The following is an 18,163-nucleotide window of genomic DNA, read 5'->3' on the forward strand; positions in this document are numbered from 1 at the left end:
TTCGATTTGGTCTACTCTGGTCCGGAAAATGACAAGTGAGATACTTGCCTACGACTTGATATAAGTCATGAAAAGACAACTATCAATTCATACGCCGATAAGCATCACCGCCGCTTCGAAAAATCTTAATCACACAAAAAGTTAAAACACTCGTCGCTCTAATATCTCTCCCTCTCTCTCGAATTTCGATGAACAGAGAAAAATGGGCTATTCTTTTGAACGGCATATCAATGCCTTTTTGTGGTTATCATTGATTTCCGTGACTACTTTTTTGCTCAGAGAACTTGCTAAGGTGTTCAAGTTATGGATCAAAGCTCGGCACATACCAGGCCCTCCTTGCACTTCCTTCTACGGACACTGCCGCCTGATTTCTGAATCCAATTTCACTGGTTAGTTTGTAATTTCTGTTTTCTTCTTAATATACGCATTCTTGTGTTTAAGAAACTAAATTTGCATTATGTACGTGTACAAAAATTGGTGCTGAAAGTTCTAGTTGAAGACTAATGGGGAAATGAGCGAGTGAGAATAATATTGAATTTAAATTTTGGAGATTTTGTCTGTAATGAAAACTAGAATATCCTCTCTTTTGTTGTACCTTGTGCCGGGATAGGTGTACCTTGAGTAAGAGGTTAGAACGTGCGTAAACTAGCAGAAGAAGTCGATGCTTTTACCATAAATGGAATTAAAACCTAAAGATGAAGATGGATCATCTCTAGTGCCGTATTGTACCTTGTGCTTCGAGCCTAGTTGGCTGGGGGTGGGGAGAGAGATAGAGAGAGAGATTAATTGAACATGTAATGACCATCACAGTTGATCTTCCATTGAAGGTGGCAAGAAAAGTAAAACGAAAGGGAGAAATTAACTGATCATGTAATCTTAATGTTAGTTGATCTTCCGTAGAATGTGGGAAGAAATTTTTTAAAAATATATGGAAAAAGGAAAAATTAATTGTACGTGTACCTATAACACCATTTGAAGTGTTGTACTTTATGCTAACGGTAGTTGTAAGTTCTGGCCTGCTGGAGTGAAAAATGAGTCTTGAAATGCAGTTGTTGACAAATTTCTAGACATTTTGTTTTCCTTGAACTGCATTAATATAAATTTTATATTCGTAGAGATACCAAAAGAACATAAATGATGCCATACACTTTGGTTTTAATTTTCCAGACCTTCTGTCGGAGTCACACAAAAAATATGGACCGGTGGTGAAGCTATGGTTAAGGCCTACTCAACTTTTGGTGTCAATAAAAGATAAGGAACTGATCAAAGAGGTACTTTTAAATGCTGAGGATAAGCTGCCTCTGACCGGAAGGGCAAGCTACCTGGGTTTTGGAAGATCTAGCCTTTTTATCTCTTCTTTTGACAAGGTGTGCTATGACTGGCCTTCTAATTATCATTTTGGCATTTTTTTCATCTTTCAAGTACTTTATGTGAATCAGTAATCAAATTTTCTCTGGCATTGCATATATTAGTATTGATGCTGTATTGCTTGATGACCATACAGTTACAAATAAGTTTCATTGAATTGCAAATAAGTTATAAATAAGTTTCATTGAATCGCTAGTAAGAGCTTTATGTAACAGGAGTGAAAAAATTTGACAAAGTATTACAATGGAAATTTAATTCAAATCTGAAATGACCAATTCACTTACATTTTGCTCTATCAGGGTTTCTCTTCACATTTGCGTTGCTTGCTGCTGAATAATGTATATGGAGCGCATTTGGTCATTGAATAAATGAAATTTTGACAAGTAACTAATTAAGTTCATGCATAAGGCGATGATTTTTCGAATTTCTCCTTCCCTTTTGCTAATTAGTTTTCTAGTTTGCTTAATCATGCTAATGTTCAGTTTGGTAACCATAATTCTCCATGTTAGTGGGCCCTATCATTTCCCCCTACAGTTGGTGATGTTGTATCTGTTCGTTTATAATGTTTTCGTTTGGATTAATAATTCGATTTCGACCCTGGTATTTCCAATTTATAAAGGGTGAACTAACATTCACTTCATTTTACTGAAAGCTTTCTTGAACGCTTAAAGCCCAAACTAATCTGAATGCCATATTTTTTCCTAATTTACTTTAAATGAATAAAAGATGATCAATACGATTAGTGCAGCTGTGGTACGTCAAGTTTATGGCTTTTTTACCATTTGTAAATTACCTTTAAATACTTCAGTTAGATCGCATTCAAATGCTTTTTTCTGTCTAGTCTAGCTCAATTACTCAACCTACCACAAAATGTATGATTTGCATAGTAGGCCATTTCAACCATGAAGGTAGGTGATAGGTACAATGATGAGAAATCATGTATACAAGATTTTTGCACCAGACCTCTTAACCTCTGATCGAGCTATGGACATGAATAAGAGGTGGCTGGGGGAGGAGGGGAGGGGCTAAGGGCTTCCTTTTCAATCAAGCTACAGCAGCTATTGATGTGAGTTGTAAAGTGTCTTGGTATATTTTTTATTACGCCTGGCCTAAATTTAATTGGGAAAAGGCCTAGTGCCTGTGGTGATAATTGATTGGTTTTGGCCTCTAATATGAAGGCAGCCCTTTAAGCATAATTCAACCTCATGATGTATTTCCATCTACAAGTTAATATTGTTTATATTATTGCCACATGATAATGAAAGTAGTAAAAGACATTTGAAGTACACTTTAGAATGCTTGCTTGGGTCTACTTATTATGTTAATTGCTGCACTTATGTTGCTTATATGCGAATTTTGTAACGTATAGCATTATCTGGATTTTTATGTCAAACTAATCGTGTATCGTTTATCTTTCTTGTCATGGCTAATTAAAAATGATTATAGGTATCTGCACTTGTATCATTGTTATTTTTTGATATATGTCTATTCATTATTTTCTACAGGTGGAAGATCAAAGGAAGTCCTTGGAAGTGGAACTAAATGCGTCATTGCTTGAAAGAGGGAGTTCAGTTCCTGCTAAAGTTGTGAAGAGCGTCCTGGAAAGGGTTCAGACTCTCGTGGTCGACGGAGGTCTACACTGTGAAACTATTTCCCAACATCTGTCTTTTACTCTCATGGGAGCTACATTGTTTGGGGATGTATTTTTGACTTGGTCTAAGGCAAGTGTATACATAGAGCTACTCATGAAGATTGCCAAGCATGCTTGCTTTTGGTCATCATATGGTGTTACCCGTTATTGGAAGCAGGAATTTTGGACCTACCAGCAATTATGTTCCGAGTTGAAGGGGTTAACCCAAGAACTTATCAGACAATGCAGACAGAAATATGAATCAGACTCTCTTGAACGAGATTTTGATAGATATCACATGAGACATGAACCATGTGCAGAGATGATAAGTATGATGTTTCATGGGTCTTTAACTATGTCCACACTTATTGGTAACATCTTGACAAGGCTTGTTACACATCCAGAAATACAGCATAAGGTGACTCTCTTAACATGTTCGTTTTGAGATATTTCAATGTATACTTCTTCAGCACGACGCTTCTTGTAAAGGCTTGTTTAGTTAAATTTAATAACAATGAACGATAGCCTCACCATGGAGATTCTAAATTACTTTGTTACTCGAGGGCCAGTTGTGTAGTAAATAAAAGCTTGAGTTCTCAACCCATTGTGTTTATTGTAAAGGCTACCCAGATTATATTTGCTGAATTTTTTGTGTTTATGGTTTGTTTTCTGATAGATTTTGCAGATTTTATGTTGTTGCTTATTTTTTCCCGTGAGTCATTTTTTTTTGTTGTTGTTGCTTATTCATAATTTTCATCAAGTACCAACAGAAGTACACTCTTGAGATTCCCGTTTGTCTCATAGATGCTCAGATTACTATAGAAATTTTTTGTATTGCTTCAGAATTTTATTCCTCGAGCTCCTTGTATTTTCAGAATTAAGATCAACGGTCACACAAAATCCAACAAGTCTGAATGAAGACCTGGGGATCCAAATTTTGAGAAGTTGATCTAACAGAAAACACAGCCAAATTATAAAGGACATAGTTCATCAAACTTCGACTATGTTTTATATCTTTTGTGGGATATTAATTGCTATCTTTCATGACATATTTGTTAGGGCTATTTATTGATAAATCTCTAGTTTCTGATTTACATGTCATGGATTTGTATAGATTCAATCAGAGATTATTATGGTGCGGAAAATATCACAAAGACATGATCAGCAGGGTGTTGGTGGGCTTCCCTTTCTATTGGCAACTTTATATGAATCTGCTCGTCTTCTTCCTGCTGGTCTTTTCCTGCAACGATGTTCTTTGAAACATGGTAGAAGAATTTTTTTCTGCCATATTGGATTTTCCCTATATAACATTATCTGTGGCTGCCTGCTTTGTTACCTTAATACTCTTCCTTGCCTATGCATTTTTACCTGGGGTATTTTTGGATCTGCGTCGACATACTTATATCAAACTGTTATGAGTTAGATAAAGTCAAATTCTCTCAACATATTAGGTTTTATTTTGCCCAAATGTATTTTTCGTGTGTGAACTCTTCCACGGAGATGCCTTAACCCAATACGTTTGGAGACAATTGTAAATGATCGTCTGCATAAAGACGGTAATTTATATGTGCTATCTTTTCTCATAGTATGCTTTCTCTGTTTTCTTATTCATCTTTCTGAAATGCAATTAACATTTATTACTACTTTTTTCTTCGGCCTCTTTTTTATTTCTTATCATCACTTGCGTTGGGTAGCTAATCAGGGTTATCGTGATAGACTGATAAATATGCTATATATCTGCTATACTTGGATTTAGAATATCTATTGTCGAAGCTCCTAAACAATGCAACATCCATAGAATATAATTGTCTGATTGATGAATTTTTTTGCAGTTCTATTTCTATGTGACAGACTTCTTTGCACAACATATAATTTTATACTAAAAAATTGTTATCAAATAGGTTCATTTTTTTTAGGGAAAATTGCAGCTGAGGTACCAAACCTTTCGTTTATTAGCAGACTTTGCCCAAACCTTTAGTTTGTGCCACCGGAGGTACCAAACCTTCAAAAAATGCGCACCCAGAGTCCAAATTGACAGAAACCGTTAGTTTGACCATCAAAATCGTTAGTTGACCCCAAAATTGACATTGACCAAAATTTTGACTGATTTTTAAAGGGTCAAATATGTAACTTTATATTTTTCATATAAAAATTTAAAATAAAAGAAATATACTTCATCTTCTCCACTTCACCCTACAAACATCTACCCCAAAACCAAAAACAAGGAACCACTCACTTCACCCTACAAACACAACCACCCCAAAACCAAAAATCAGGAACCACTCACTTCCCTACCTGCCAGCCGACCGGCCAATGCTACCCCTTCAACGCCAGTCAACCGCCCAACGCTATCCCTTCACTGCCTTCAAATTCTCCAAATAAAAAGTCGACCGCCCAACGCCATACACATTGCTGCTCCGCCTTACGCAGCCTTGTTATTTTCGCCTATCACCTCAAACAACGGCTTGACAAACAGCGATGCCACCCCATCACTCCCTCCTCCACCCTTCAAGTACAGTGCAGACAGCGAGCCAACTATATCGCAATATGCCTCCCTAACCTGGGAATCTGAATCCTTCAGCCTCATTGCCAAATGGGATGATAAAGAAGATGAAGATGAAGCAGAAGACGATCTCGGAGGGCCTGATTGGTTGGAAGGATTTGAGGGTTTTGAAGATCTTTGGGAGCTCATTTTTAATGAAATTTTTGGTCAAGAGTCTCGAAACAAATTCGATGGGAGATTTTTTTGCTTCTCCTCAATGATTGTAACTGCATACTAACTAAATCCAGTTTTCTCTTCGACGTCACAATTGTATCTTCAATCATCTGAAATACAAATTTCAGCCAAAAATAAAGGGAAAAAATCATATCTAAAATTCATAAAAACGAAAATTCCAAATTCTTAAAATTGGATTTGGCTCTAGGATTGGAGAAGAAGGGAAGTGTGGCGCAAATTCTTGTAATGACTGGAGGTTGAGACGGTGGTGCTGGTTGTGGCGGTGGATGGTGACGGTGGTGGTTTTTGGGGCTCTGGGATTGGGGAAGAAGGGAAGGGTGGTGGGTGGTTTTATATTTTGATTTTTGTTTTTTTAAATTTAATTATTAATAAATATTATAATTGTCTTTTTTGTTAAAAAAATGTAAAGTTACAATTTTAACCTTAAAAAATCAGTCAAAATTTTGGTCAATGTCAATTTTGGGGTCAACTAACGGTTTTGATGGTCAAACTAACGGTTTCTGTCAATTTGGACTCCGGGTGCGCATTTTTTGAAGGTTTGGTACCTCCGGTGGCACAAACTAAAGGTTTGGGCAAAGTCTACTAATAAACGAAAAGTTTGGTACCTCAGATGCAATTTTCCCTTTTTTTAATAAAGCACCATCACAGTTCCAGTGTGGTTTTTAGGCTCCATTGAGACAGGATGGATGGGGTTCGGATTCCCCTACCATGATATAAATGAAAATAAATAAAGTTTTAATCAGTATTTTTTCGCAGTGTCATTAGCCTTTCTTCCTCTAATTCTGTTGAGTCCATAGTTACATAGACGACAATGTTTGCTGATACGACTTAATGTTACATGTTAAATGCTGAAAGTATCATAGCAGTATATTATCAGGTTAAAAAGATTAATAGATTTTGTTAATGTTACCTGTTAAACAAGTTACTGGTTTTGGGCAGAAGCAAAATGATTGCTCATAAGCTTCTTTCAGATAAGCACTTTATTTTCTTAAAAATCCAGACACTGTGTCAAACTTGGGATCATTGGAGAAGTTATAATCAATATTTTGTTGAGATTCATGGAGATTGTCGCTGAGTTACCCAAGAAAATGTACTATCAAGATATTTGAACCCTGTGATTTTGATGCCTAATAGGGAAACTAGAGACTAGGAATGAAAAATTAGTTTGGCTAGTCTGGTCGTATCATATGACCTTCAACGAGGCTGTGATTACCAAAACTTTCATAGCTTTCTTTTGAAATGCTCTGAATTCTGACATTATCAGTGTAGAAGTGAATATGCAACAATTGAGTGCCATTAGCTGACTGCTTATAGGAGATGATAATTTGAGATGTTTTACCAGATGAGCAATCTGATAGGATCCTGTTGAAGTTGCTGTTCAATCATAGAATCAAATACAGAAATGAAGACAAAGGCAGAAGCAAATGAAGGCTATTGGAACTTGTAATATGATATCTATAATATAGAACCACTGTAATTGGTAGAATTATGATAGCAGGAAAAAAACAGCAGTAATCTGTAAAAGTGTATCTCTATATTCTAGTAACAATGAAAAGAAATAACAGGGTATTTGGCATTCGAGAGGCCAATCTCTCCACTAGACTTTTCCATATTTCAGTATGCCTCTATTCTCCCCTGCTTCCTGTTTATATACTGGGTTGTGTAACCACCCTTTTCAACCATTTCTGTTATCCCCATGTGTTGGTTGATTATTTCACTTGTCAATTTCCTTTGCTGCTCTTATTGGTTTTGCCATGATGCACCGGATATCATTAATGGAGCCTATCACAATCCCCAGCATATTTGTGCTTCACGACACCATTCAGCTTTTGAAATTTTTGGATCCTGGATGAGATCGTGAACTAGCAGAAGTTAGGGTCCTCCTGAGGTCAAATTGCCGTACACTGCTTATTAATGATGTCATCCAAATTTCTGGTACCGGAGTAGCTTTTATGACAATATATTGGGTCATTATTGAAATTTTAAGATTCTTCCTGGACATAACCGCTTCTAGATTTTTCATTGCATATGTCGTCGTTTACTCAAGTATGAAGCAGTTAAATGTAGTCTTCTCTCCTGCAACTCCACGTATGTGACTAATTTGTTTTTCTCCTCTTTTTTCCTCTTAAATTTTTGGCTGGTGCTATTCAATGAAGACATGAGTCTCAATAATGGTATTATAATACCAGCTGGGGCAGTTCTTGTTGTGCCAATTCAGTTGGTTCAAATGGATGTATCCAGTTGGGGGAATGATGCAAGCAAGTTCAATCCATATCGATTTCTTTCCAGGATTGAAGAGACGTGATGCAGATCAGAAAAAGTCATTGGCAGGTTAGGTTACTGCATACCATTGTTGTTTTCTGTGAAATTTGTTATATTTGGAACATTGCATCTCATGTATGTGAAATAAGTTATATTATCATGACCTTGGCCCTTTATATCATGGTCATTCAGTTGCTAATTTCCACTGGAAACAACAAAAATAAATTAAAGAAGTGAAAGTAAGTACTTGATTTTAGGACAGGTTTAATGCAAATAAAGTAAAGTGGGAACTATGGAATGAATTGGAGTTCAAAGTTATTCTGTTACTCTATGTTATGATGCTTATCACAGCTGTGTCAACCTCATGTTTTAAGTTCCTAATTGGGACATTAAGTTTCAAATATATATTGTCCCTTTATGTGCATGTGTGTGTTTGAGGCACTTTAGATGAATGAGTCGTATTTAACCCCTCTTGGTGGCTTTTAATTTGAAAAATCCTATGTTTTGTATAGTATTTTTTGGAGAATGTGTAGTTAAAAATTGGGGAAAAGTTTTTTGAGTTCACGTGTAGAATATTTTATTGTGTGAATGTATGGTTGAAAATGAGTATGAGAAATAAATTAAATTAAAGGCCACCAAACATGGGCTTAGTGTATGACTGGGACGCATTATGATTTCCTTATAATTTAATGGTTAACATCACACATTAATTTTAACAACATATTTCGTAGGACCCACAAATTCATCACTCATTTCTATCATATTATAATTTCTGCAACTTAAGTCAAACTAATGAAAATTTAGTTGGCACCAATCATATATATTGTTTTCTCTCTATGTGATATTATTACCAATTAAACGATGCTACATTTATTTGACATATTTCATGCTTCTTCGGCAGGATCTTAGGTCAATATCTTAATGTAACTCCAATTTACATATTTTGAGTACTCTTCTTCATGTCAACTGTGTCTGTATCTCACCGTGCACTAGCAACAAATTTTTTTCCTTCTTCCCACTTTAGGGTATAAAATGGTGAAGACTCTTCCTGGTAACTTATATTGGGTGTTTGCTTGGGCTGTAAATTTGTGTTTTCTCCTTTGTGATTTGTCAATGTGTTTTTCACGTATTTGTGTCTTGTTTTCTGTTGGGTCATATGAGTCCGACGAGTTTGTAAGGTTTCTTCTCATTGTGCAAACTAGATCTTGTTGATGAAGGGGATAGCTCCTATATTGTGAAAGACCCAAGTGAAAATGAAGCTTTTCTCCCATTCGGATCTGGTGTCCGTGCCTGCCTTGGAGAAAAAATAGCAATCCTTGAAATTTCAACACTAATTGCATCTCTTCTTGAACACTACGAGGTTTGCTCCGATTCACCACCTTTCCTATTGAATGTTCGCATTTGTTAAATTGTGCAATAAACAGATGCCAAGACAGATCTTGCTTATGTATCATGTAACCCATTCTGCATAAACTTGTTGGAGTTTCGAATGACATGGCTGAAAATCATTTCACTTGGTCTCATGTTTGAGCACCATCGAAAACCACATGTATATCTGTTCACTCAATGAATGGCATACTTTCTGTTTGTTCCAGTAAAATTTAAATTTTGTTGCATTCTGCCTTCTGATCATCGATCACCTTGTTGAGTCGTCTTCTCGAAATATTTAGTTGACTTCTGCCACTTGGCATTGTAATGCAAAAAAGTGATAATTTTACTCAGCACCTTCATTTTAATCCGCACTCTTCTGCAGGTAAGGCTTCAGACGGGATCTGAAAGCAATCCAAATTCTATGGGGAACAATTGTGTTCCTCGGCTTCTTCCAAATCCCAAGATAATTTTTTTGAAAAGGCAGAAGTAAATAAATGGAGCAAATTTTGGTATGTGTCAATCCTTTTTCCTTCTGAACTACGTGGGATGCAGTTTTTGGGGCTCATTTCGCACTCAAAGCAGAAGGATGTTATGTGAGTATAATATTTCTATGTTCATAGTTTTTCCTCAGTCTTTGAGATGGCCTGCTGTAAGTTGTACCTTATTCCATTTGCTTCCCCCTTTTTTTTTTAAACATGATGTGGAAATAATTGGCAATGTAAGCATTTCTGTGTATGTATAAAAAATACATTTTTTATTTATATTTATAGTTTGCACACTTTATTTTAGTTATTCATAACAAATGACATTTTTTTTGCTAGAAAAATGGCAATATATAAAAATTTGCATCATAAATAACTAAATAGGTCAAATACCCATAATTTGAAGATAACAAATCATATTCTATGTTATGTTACTTAACACTTTACATACCATTTTTATTATTCTCACTTAAAATTTTCTCATAGAAAAATAAAAAGCAGAAACTGAAAAATTATGCATGGATGCTTTAAAATTTGTGAAGTTAGAAAAAAATATTACCCTATAACGTCAACTTAAAAAAAATAAAATAAAATCATATCATATATTAATTTACTTAATTGTTGAACATAAATTATTTATTGGAAGATGACCAGTAATTTCCCTTCGTACAATTGATGCATTTTTCAATATTAGATTATTAGTATTTATTTTCTATTTTTCATGTTGTAGTTCAAAGAAATGAAGACCGTAAATTTTGTAAACATTCTTACCATCTTATAACCAACTTTCTTTTTTTTTTTTTTTTTAATAAAACATCAAAAGATTTTAGTAATTAAATTTTGAAAAATAATAAAATAATTAAACAATCGGTGTCAATTTTATATAATTTAACATATAGGGCGTGATCTTTAAGTTAGAGTATGCTCTGGTTTGTTTAGCTATTTATAATAACAAATTTGTAAATACTTCAATTTGTCATTTCAATCTTCCCATTTTTTATTTTTTATTTTTTATTTTTTTACCACCAACTAAAATACATTTTGCAAAATAAGGTATGCAATTGTAAATACACTCTAAATGCAAAATGTATTTTGTAAATTCCCTAAAATGAATGAATAAATATTTTTTACAATTGAGAAAATGATAATTATATTCATAGCTTAACACTAATTTTGTAAATGTACCACATTTTTTTTTGCAATGCACTTCCTAACCCCTTTTTTTTTAATACTTATGTCTTTAATTTTATTATCGCGTTCGTATCCTTAACATTCTATTAATTGGTAGTTTCTACTAAAAATATCTATTAGGAGGATGTAAAAAGACTTATTTGCCCCTTATATAATTAAATAACAAAAAACAACAACTATAAAATTCGATAAAATATTTAATTACCACTCTTGTCAAAATATTTGAATTGAAATTGTCACAATAGAAATATGCTAATTGAAAGTTAATTAAGAATGTGAAGAAAAAAGTTGAAAACATAAGTACAAAACTTGTGATTATTTTTCCTTTTTTGTTCTATTTCTACATGTCATTGCCATCACACAATTTATAGTGACGTTATTTTATTTCCATTTATTAAAATTTAATATTATTAAAAATTTAATTAAATAGATACGCCTTTTAAGAAAGAAAATAAATTTATATATATTTCAGTTATGCAAGGAAACTTGTGAAGAGAACTCAATTAACAAGTCGGAATTAAAGCCTAATTAACAGTAATCAAGAGTAGTTTTTACTGATTTATAAGTTTTAATAGGATCCAAATGCAAACTAGTTTAGAATATATAAATATAATAAAAATTTATTACACGTTAAAATTGTTAATTATGTTCTAAATTTGGTTATATAATGCCAACCAATGATTACAGAAAGAGATACGTTTCCATATTTAAGTGATTTAACATTAAATATATCTCTATATGAACTTCATAGCTTCGTTATTTTTTCGAACTTGAGAGGAAAAATAAGTGGTTTAGCAATGGAAACCTTAGACAAGGCAATGAAAATGAAGGAAAAAGTTGTGGAACAAGGGTCCCAATTGAAGGTAGACGATGAACGTACTTCTCGTGTTGTGTTAGATCTCGAGCTTTTTAATCCAGGATCTTCTCGTACAAGTGAGTCATCAAAAGAGGGGCGACGATTAAAGCCTAAAGTATTCACATGCAGCTTTTGCAAGAGAGAATTTTCGACTTCTCAAGCACTTGGAGGGCATCAAAATGCCCATAAACAAGAGCGTGCATTGGCCAAAAAACGACATGGCCTAGTAATGGAGGCTGCACGACCAACACCTCCTCCTCCTCTGGGCGGTGGCCAACAACCGTATCCCTACCGTCCTTACTCCAACATTCCTCATCATCAAACGATCCCTTTTTGTGGCGCTTCGGATAGATCACTTGGTTGGGTTCGATCTGATTCCTTGATTCATAAACAATCTTATAATCCATGGTTTTCGTCTAACCATGAAAAGTTGTCTAGGCCAATTTTTCTGAACTCGTCGACATCATCGTATGATAAGCTGTTGGGGCAAAATAATCAAGAACTTCAATTGGGACATGCAAATAGTGATCAAATTGATGCAGCGGGAATTGATTTGAATCTAAAGCTTTAATTTATTCATTTTTTTTTTAAATTTCTTGAATTTTTACAGCTTTGATTTACTATTTATTACATTTATCCATTTTTCTTGTAATGAATGAAATAAATTAATTATTGAATTGAATTGCTATTCTTCATCAATTTGAAATTTTCTTATTACTATGCGATGGCATGTAATTTAATTACTTTTTTTTACTGTCTTTCTCTCCCTAAATTAATGAAAGCAAAGACTTAATCAATATTTTTTTATGAAATCAATATTAATTTTTAAATCAAACCTTTTCCCAAATAGGTTGGAAAAGCACTCAAAAAAAAAAAAAAGTTGGAAAATAGTGTTTGTACTTGAAAGCTCTAAAAGGTTATGATAATTTGGGTTGCAAAATTTAAAAGTTTACTTTCAAGTGAATTTACTTGTAAGTAGAAAACAAAAGTCTACAATAAGGGTTTGTTTGAACCACATTTTTTCAAAAAAATACATTCTTAAACAGTGATTTAACATCATTTTAACCACATTTTTCAATAAAATAATATTACACGCAAATCCAAAAATTTTCTTTATTTTTTAACCACATATTTCCCATCAATGCACTATTCAAAAATTCATTTTAAGGAAAATAATGTGTCTCAAACAAGGGCTAAATAACTTTTTAAGTGTATTTCGAAAGTAAAAACATAGATTTAGGAGGGAAAAAAAAAGAGTTACTTAAACTTAAGAGGAAAAAATTCAATGAAGGAAAACATAAAAGTAACATTACCTTTTAGGCTTCGGCAAATATACTAAGAAATTGGTATAAAATGAAAGCCATTAAAATCTTTACGGAAAGTCTAATTTTCCTTGGTTAAATAGAGTTCAAACTAGGTACGTTGGCTTTTGTTTTCCTTTTATTATCTAGCTCAAGAGTTTTCTTGCCTAATGCTTAAAAATTGTGACATAAAAATAAAAATAAATTATTCACTCTTAGGTTACAAATTAATATTCAATATATGCTTAATATAACTAAAGCGGGTAGTTTCATATGAGCCTATTCGGTAATGATTATAAGAATCAATTTTTTTATCATTAGAAATAAAAGTAAATTCTTTCTGTAAGTGAAGAAGTAAAAAATGGCGGCTGATATAGGAAAGTAACGATCAAAAAATTGATTTTTTTGGAATCAAAAATCAAAACCAAACAGGGTAAAATAAAAATAAATTATTCACTCTTAGGTTACAAATTAATATTCAATATATGCTTAATATAACTAAAGCGGGTAGTTTCATATGAGCCTATTCGGTAATGATTATAAGAATCAATTTTTTTATCATTAGAAATAAAAGTAAATTCTTTCTGTAAGTGAAGAAGTAAAAAATGGCGGCTGATATAGGAAAGTAACGATCAAAAAATTGATTTTTTTGGAATCAAAAATCAAAACCAAACGGGGGCATAAAAAATAGATGAAACAAGGTGCTGTTTATGACACTAACTCTCGAGGGGCACAACGTAAAATTAATTTTGCACATAAAGAAACAAATTTTCTCTAACAATTTGGTCGATTTTGGGTTCGATAATCATCCCTACTTTTGCATGCAATTACTAATTGCTTACAATCTGGATAGATTCATTAAGAATGGAAAGTGGTAAGCTAACTATAATAAAAATATATACAAACTGGTGACTAGGAAATTCATATATATTCATACAAGTCCCTTGCTTGTCTGCACTGAAAGAGGTATTTTTATGGTTATGTTGATCATAAAGTTTATTCACATTTCTATATTGACAAATTCATAACGTTTAATCAAAGTTATTACGTCAATATAATCACAAGCGATCATTTGAAAACTTAAATAATTACTAAATTCACGCAATAAGTGAAGATGGCAAACATGTCCTTGAGCTCTTTCTAGGTGGATCGCTTCAATCAAGACATTGCTTAAGACCAACGTGTCACACGACAGGTGCACGATAGACTTTGCACTTTTCATCCTTCAGCCCTTCACCTACTTATAAAAGCCTTTCTCCGTCTTCAACTTCGATTCGTTATGCTCATAAACTACAACAAACCTTAAAATCTCTTATCGCCTATGCCAAGAGAGCACTGCATTACCATTGATCCTATAAGCCCAGGGAATGCTATGCATTCTCCACTGAAACAACTGCATGGCACTAGCTTTTGTAGACATGGTTCAATTATTCCCATTTGTCTCTATTTATCGATGGAGAGGTATATGAAGGAACGAATCAACGTTGTAAGAGGTTGCGCACTGGTTTTTGTTGGCAGCATACTTGACATATAAGTTGGATTAATCTCGTTTACCAGGGCCCATGCACCTTGGTTGAACTCTTCTCCTTGGATGAACTCTCATATTACTGAAAGTTCACTTCGATAATAATGGTGAAGACTTCTTGATTCACTAGCCCAGCACTTCTTCCAACTCCGTCTCGAAGAGTAACTAGGACCAATTTAATAACCATTTCATCTTCCAATTGAAGACTCTCTACTCGGGTATTTTGATTTTCACCTAGCAACCCAAGCAGGCAGCAGAAAATTTCAATGTTACCTAACAATGAAAGAACTTGACATCTGTATGTTCCCAACCTACAATTACAGAGTCATGGCTGTTTATCATAGCTAAAACTGCTGATCAAGTATTGTATTGGAAAGAGATATACAAGCCGATCTCAAAGTGAACTCACCACGAGTGTGCCCATATCTCACAAGAGAAATATCGGCCATAAACTTGACACCAATAGCTGGCTAGCTATGCAACCGGTACAAATCTTTGGAGAAGTGAAGATAAATCTAATGAGAAAAAGGATAAGCTGTCAAGGATAAAAACAAACCGTTGCTCCACTACTTTTGGCACCATATAAATCATAAATAAGATTTTTCTTCAACAGTAGCAACATTGATCCTTGCATTGTCTCTGAAGCATTTTCAGCATGTACCATGTCTATCGCAACTGGAGCAAAATAGTCCTTATACTTCCAATGCATTCTGCAAGCATGGTAAGGCATTGGCGCAAGCAATTGCAAAAGTGAGACGCCAAGAGCATTGAGAATGCATCTTTGCAAAATTTAGCCCCCGTTTGGCCCCCATTTTTTGGAAATGAAAATGGGTGAAATAGTACTTTTTTGAAAAATGAGTGGTTGAAAAAGAAGGAAAATTTTTGGTTTATGTGTAATATTATTTTATGGAAGATTGTGTGGTTGAAAATAAGAGAGAAAAAATGGAATGTAATTTAATGGAGGCCAAACAAGGGCCTAATATGTACACCCTTACTATGTCCTGTCTAGTACTTGAATGAATCCAAGAAAAGACCGAGAGTTAGGCCAGCCTTCCAATAATTGCTCATGGTGATCAAGTTTCTTATGTTATCCACCAAGGGAAGTGAAGACTTATACATGAGAGCCCCTATACCCTCCACTACAGCTACAGTTAAAGCAGCAGATAGAATGTCCCAGTCCCCTGTTTGCCCTATTACAGTTGCAAAAGCGGTAGCACAATAAAAGCCAACCAAGAAAAACATTAACTTGACAGGAAGATTTTTCCTCAATTCCTTGATTCTAGCATTCAACTTTACTTGAAGAGCTTGGATGGCCCTAATAAGCCTAGTTCCACCAGTGTCATTTGGTGAAGAATTTAGTCTACCACCATCGGCTGCACTTCTAATAGACCATGCCATCCTCCTAAACAATTGTAATATAAGTTTTAGCTTACATGCATGCATAAATGCACTTTAAAAACATAGAATCTAAGATCTTTGTTTATCTAAACAATGACATGGCATCCGTTAAGAATCTAATTATTTTTAATAATCTCTACGAGAGTCTTGAAGAAACCAGTGTAAGAAAAATCAACATTACTATTCTAAATACTCAAGTTGTCGAACATAGAAGTGTGAGCCACATGACAAAATGTCAACTGCAAGTGCAAAAAATTTTCAAACGAAAAACAGTGCAGCTAAGGCAATCAGATAAATAGATGGCAAGAAACCTTGATCTGGAACTTCTAGGTATTAGGCGTTCGAAACTTGTCAAATAGCCAGGTGATGGCATTTTAGTAGCAATTACCATGAAGAAACCTGAAAGCCAAAACGCAGAATTAGTTTGAAGCTTTAGCCCTCAGTATTTGACTACACCAAGCATTCTGCTCACTAAATTGAATTTGTTATGCACTTTATTGGAGTTAGTAGCTTTATCGTTCAATAAAAAAGTAAAGAAACTGAAGCAGCCTAATTATGTTTAATCTATTCAAGCCACACAACCCAATCACAAAGAAGTTTCAGAAGCAAATTTCCTTTGGCATCCAAGTTTTGGTCCTCCAAATTTAAAGAATGGCCCAGTACCATTGTAAAACATAAAGCTTCAGAAGCAATTCGTCATCATTTTTTCACAATTTAAGTTTTAATGCTAACATCGAAAAGTTAATTTCTAAATATTTGAATTATCCATACTTCCTAAGTTTGATAATCTAGCTTTTCTATATAAAATCATCTACAAATGAGAATTAATGACAGCACTCATAGATTAACTATTTTTGGTAAGAAAAGAGCAGATAATAACATCCATATTTGCCCATTGATAAAGGATAACTGATAAGTAAAACATGGCGGCCAGTGGCCACAAATGGTCAAAACATCTAATAATAAAAGAAAATGATGAAAATAAAGAATGAACAAAAGGAACAGAAAAAAAAATAAAATACATCCAGTTATCTCAATAAATTCCACAGACAAACTCGTCAATTAAGTCCAAAGGAGAAATTTTTACCCACCTTCGAGCGCAAAATGGTAAAAGGATGGTACCACATTACAAATTTACATGCAAAATATAATACCCTACCAAATAAATTGTGTTCTGCCCCCAATAATTTGGACATTACAACAGAATAGGTAATAATATTAAATTACAACAATTAGACGTGTAAATATTCAACCTTCTTGAAAATTAAGGCTATTACTTTAATCTTCTGTAACCTAGCATTTCTATTTCACGGCTCTCTTTTCCTCCAAAAACACGTTTCAATCCACGCTTAGAGAATTCTCTTAATTTTCAGAAAAAGCAAGTAGAAAAAATTCATACTAAAACGGTCTCCTTAGTCCTAATGGAGTAAAATTTTAATTTCAGATTATAAAATTAAATTTTTAAAAAATAGGAGAAAAATAATTAATGGGTCGACAGAATTTACCCGATCGGAGACCTCGACGGAGAATTACCAGAAAATTAACTAGACTTAGTTTCGTTCGAGGTTATGCCGTCTGGTTATTAGCGGTGGTTGCGGGAAGATGCGTAAAACCCTTCCAGCAGGGAGTTGTTAAACAAGAGTCGTCACAGCAATTTACTGCTTTCTCTTGTTGATTTTTGTGGGTCCCATCGCCAGGAATCAACCCATCTTCCAAACAAGTTAGAACGATTTACGAAAATTGGCTTTGCATTATATTTAAAAAAAAAAAAAAAAAAAAAAAAAAAAAAAAAAAATGGGTTAAACCCTAACCTTAAGGGTCCCCCACCACCCCTGCCCTAGAGCATCATGAGGAAGGTAAATCGCAGGTTATGTCTCCAGGGGTACAGGGTGGAAGGCTGCTTGTACACTTACACTTACCCAAGAGTCAAATCCATATTTCAAGATTCGAACCCTTGACGCAGCAGCCTCAAGCAAAACTGGATTTCTCCACCCTCCTCTTTTACCACTTGGAGATGTGCCCTGGGGCAGCTTTGCATCAAT

General features: G+C 34.2%; 3 protein-coding genes across 6 annotated transcripts; 2 read left to right on the forward strand and 1 right to left on the reverse strand.

Moving 5' to 3' along the window:
* Positions 1 to 10,131, forward strand: LOC111394834 (11-oxo-beta-amyrin 30-oxidase-like). Of its 2 annotated transcripts, XM_023020851.1 has the most exons (7): positions 1 to 389; positions 1,168 to 1,367; positions 2,874 to 3,416; positions 4,113 to 4,263; positions 7,892 to 8,039; positions 9,201 to 9,357; positions 9,751 to 10,131. In XM_023020851.1, the coding sequence occupies exons 1-7, from the start codon at positions 203 to 205 to the stop codon at positions 9,856 to 9,858; spliced, it is 1,494 nt and encodes a 497-aa protein (XP_022876619.1). In that variant the 5' UTR covers positions 1 to 202; the 3' UTR covers positions 9,859 to 10,131. The 2 variants fall into 2 exon arrangements, with proteins under 2 accessions (XP_022876619.1, XP_022876618.1); XM_023020850.1 differs by lacking the exon at positions 9,751 to 10,131 and having other exon boundaries at positions 7,892 to 8,066; positions 9,200 to 9,297.
* A 1,707-nt stretch (positions 10,132 to 11,838) lies between these two features.
* LOC111394315 (zinc finger protein 1-like) lies at positions 11,839 to 12,468 on the forward strand. Its single transcript, XM_023020064.1, has one exon. It carries the CDS (start codon positions 11,839 to 11,841, stop codon positions 12,466 to 12,468), a length of 630 nt encoding a protein of 209 aa, XP_022875832.1.
* Positions 12,469 to 14,211: 1,743 nt separating this feature from the next.
* LOC111394835 (ycf20-like protein) lies at positions 14,212 to 17,844 on the reverse strand. 3 transcript variants are annotated; one of them, XR_002702746.1, is made up of 4 exons: positions 17,627 to 17,843; positions 16,433 to 16,520; positions 15,133 to 16,125; positions 14,212 to 15,034 (listed from the first exon to the last, which is right to left on the reverse strand). XR_002702746.1 is itself a non-coding variant. In XM_023020853.1 (3 exons), the coding sequence occupies exons 2-3, from the start codon at positions 16,510 to 16,512 to the stop codon at positions 15,729 to 15,731; spliced, it is 477 nt and encodes a 158-aa protein (XP_022876621.1). In that variant the 5' UTR covers positions 16,513 to 16,520; positions 17,627 to 17,844; the 3' UTR covers positions 14,212 to 15,728. The 3 variants fall into 3 exon arrangements, 1 of the variants encoding a protein (XP_022876621.1); XR_002702747.1 differs by having other exon boundaries at positions 14,212 to 15,054; XM_023020853.1 differs by having other exon boundaries at positions 14,212 to 16,125; positions 17,627 to 17,844.
* Positions 17,845 to 18,163: the final 319 nt, after the last annotated feature.

This window comes from Olea europaea, chromosome 5 (genome assembly GCF_002742605.1).
Source record: "Olea europaea var. sylvestris chromosome 5, O_europaea_v1, whole genome shotgun sequence".
NCBI classification, from domain to species: domain Eukaryota; kingdom Viridiplantae; phylum Streptophyta; class Magnoliopsida; order Lamiales; family Oleaceae; genus Olea; species Olea europaea.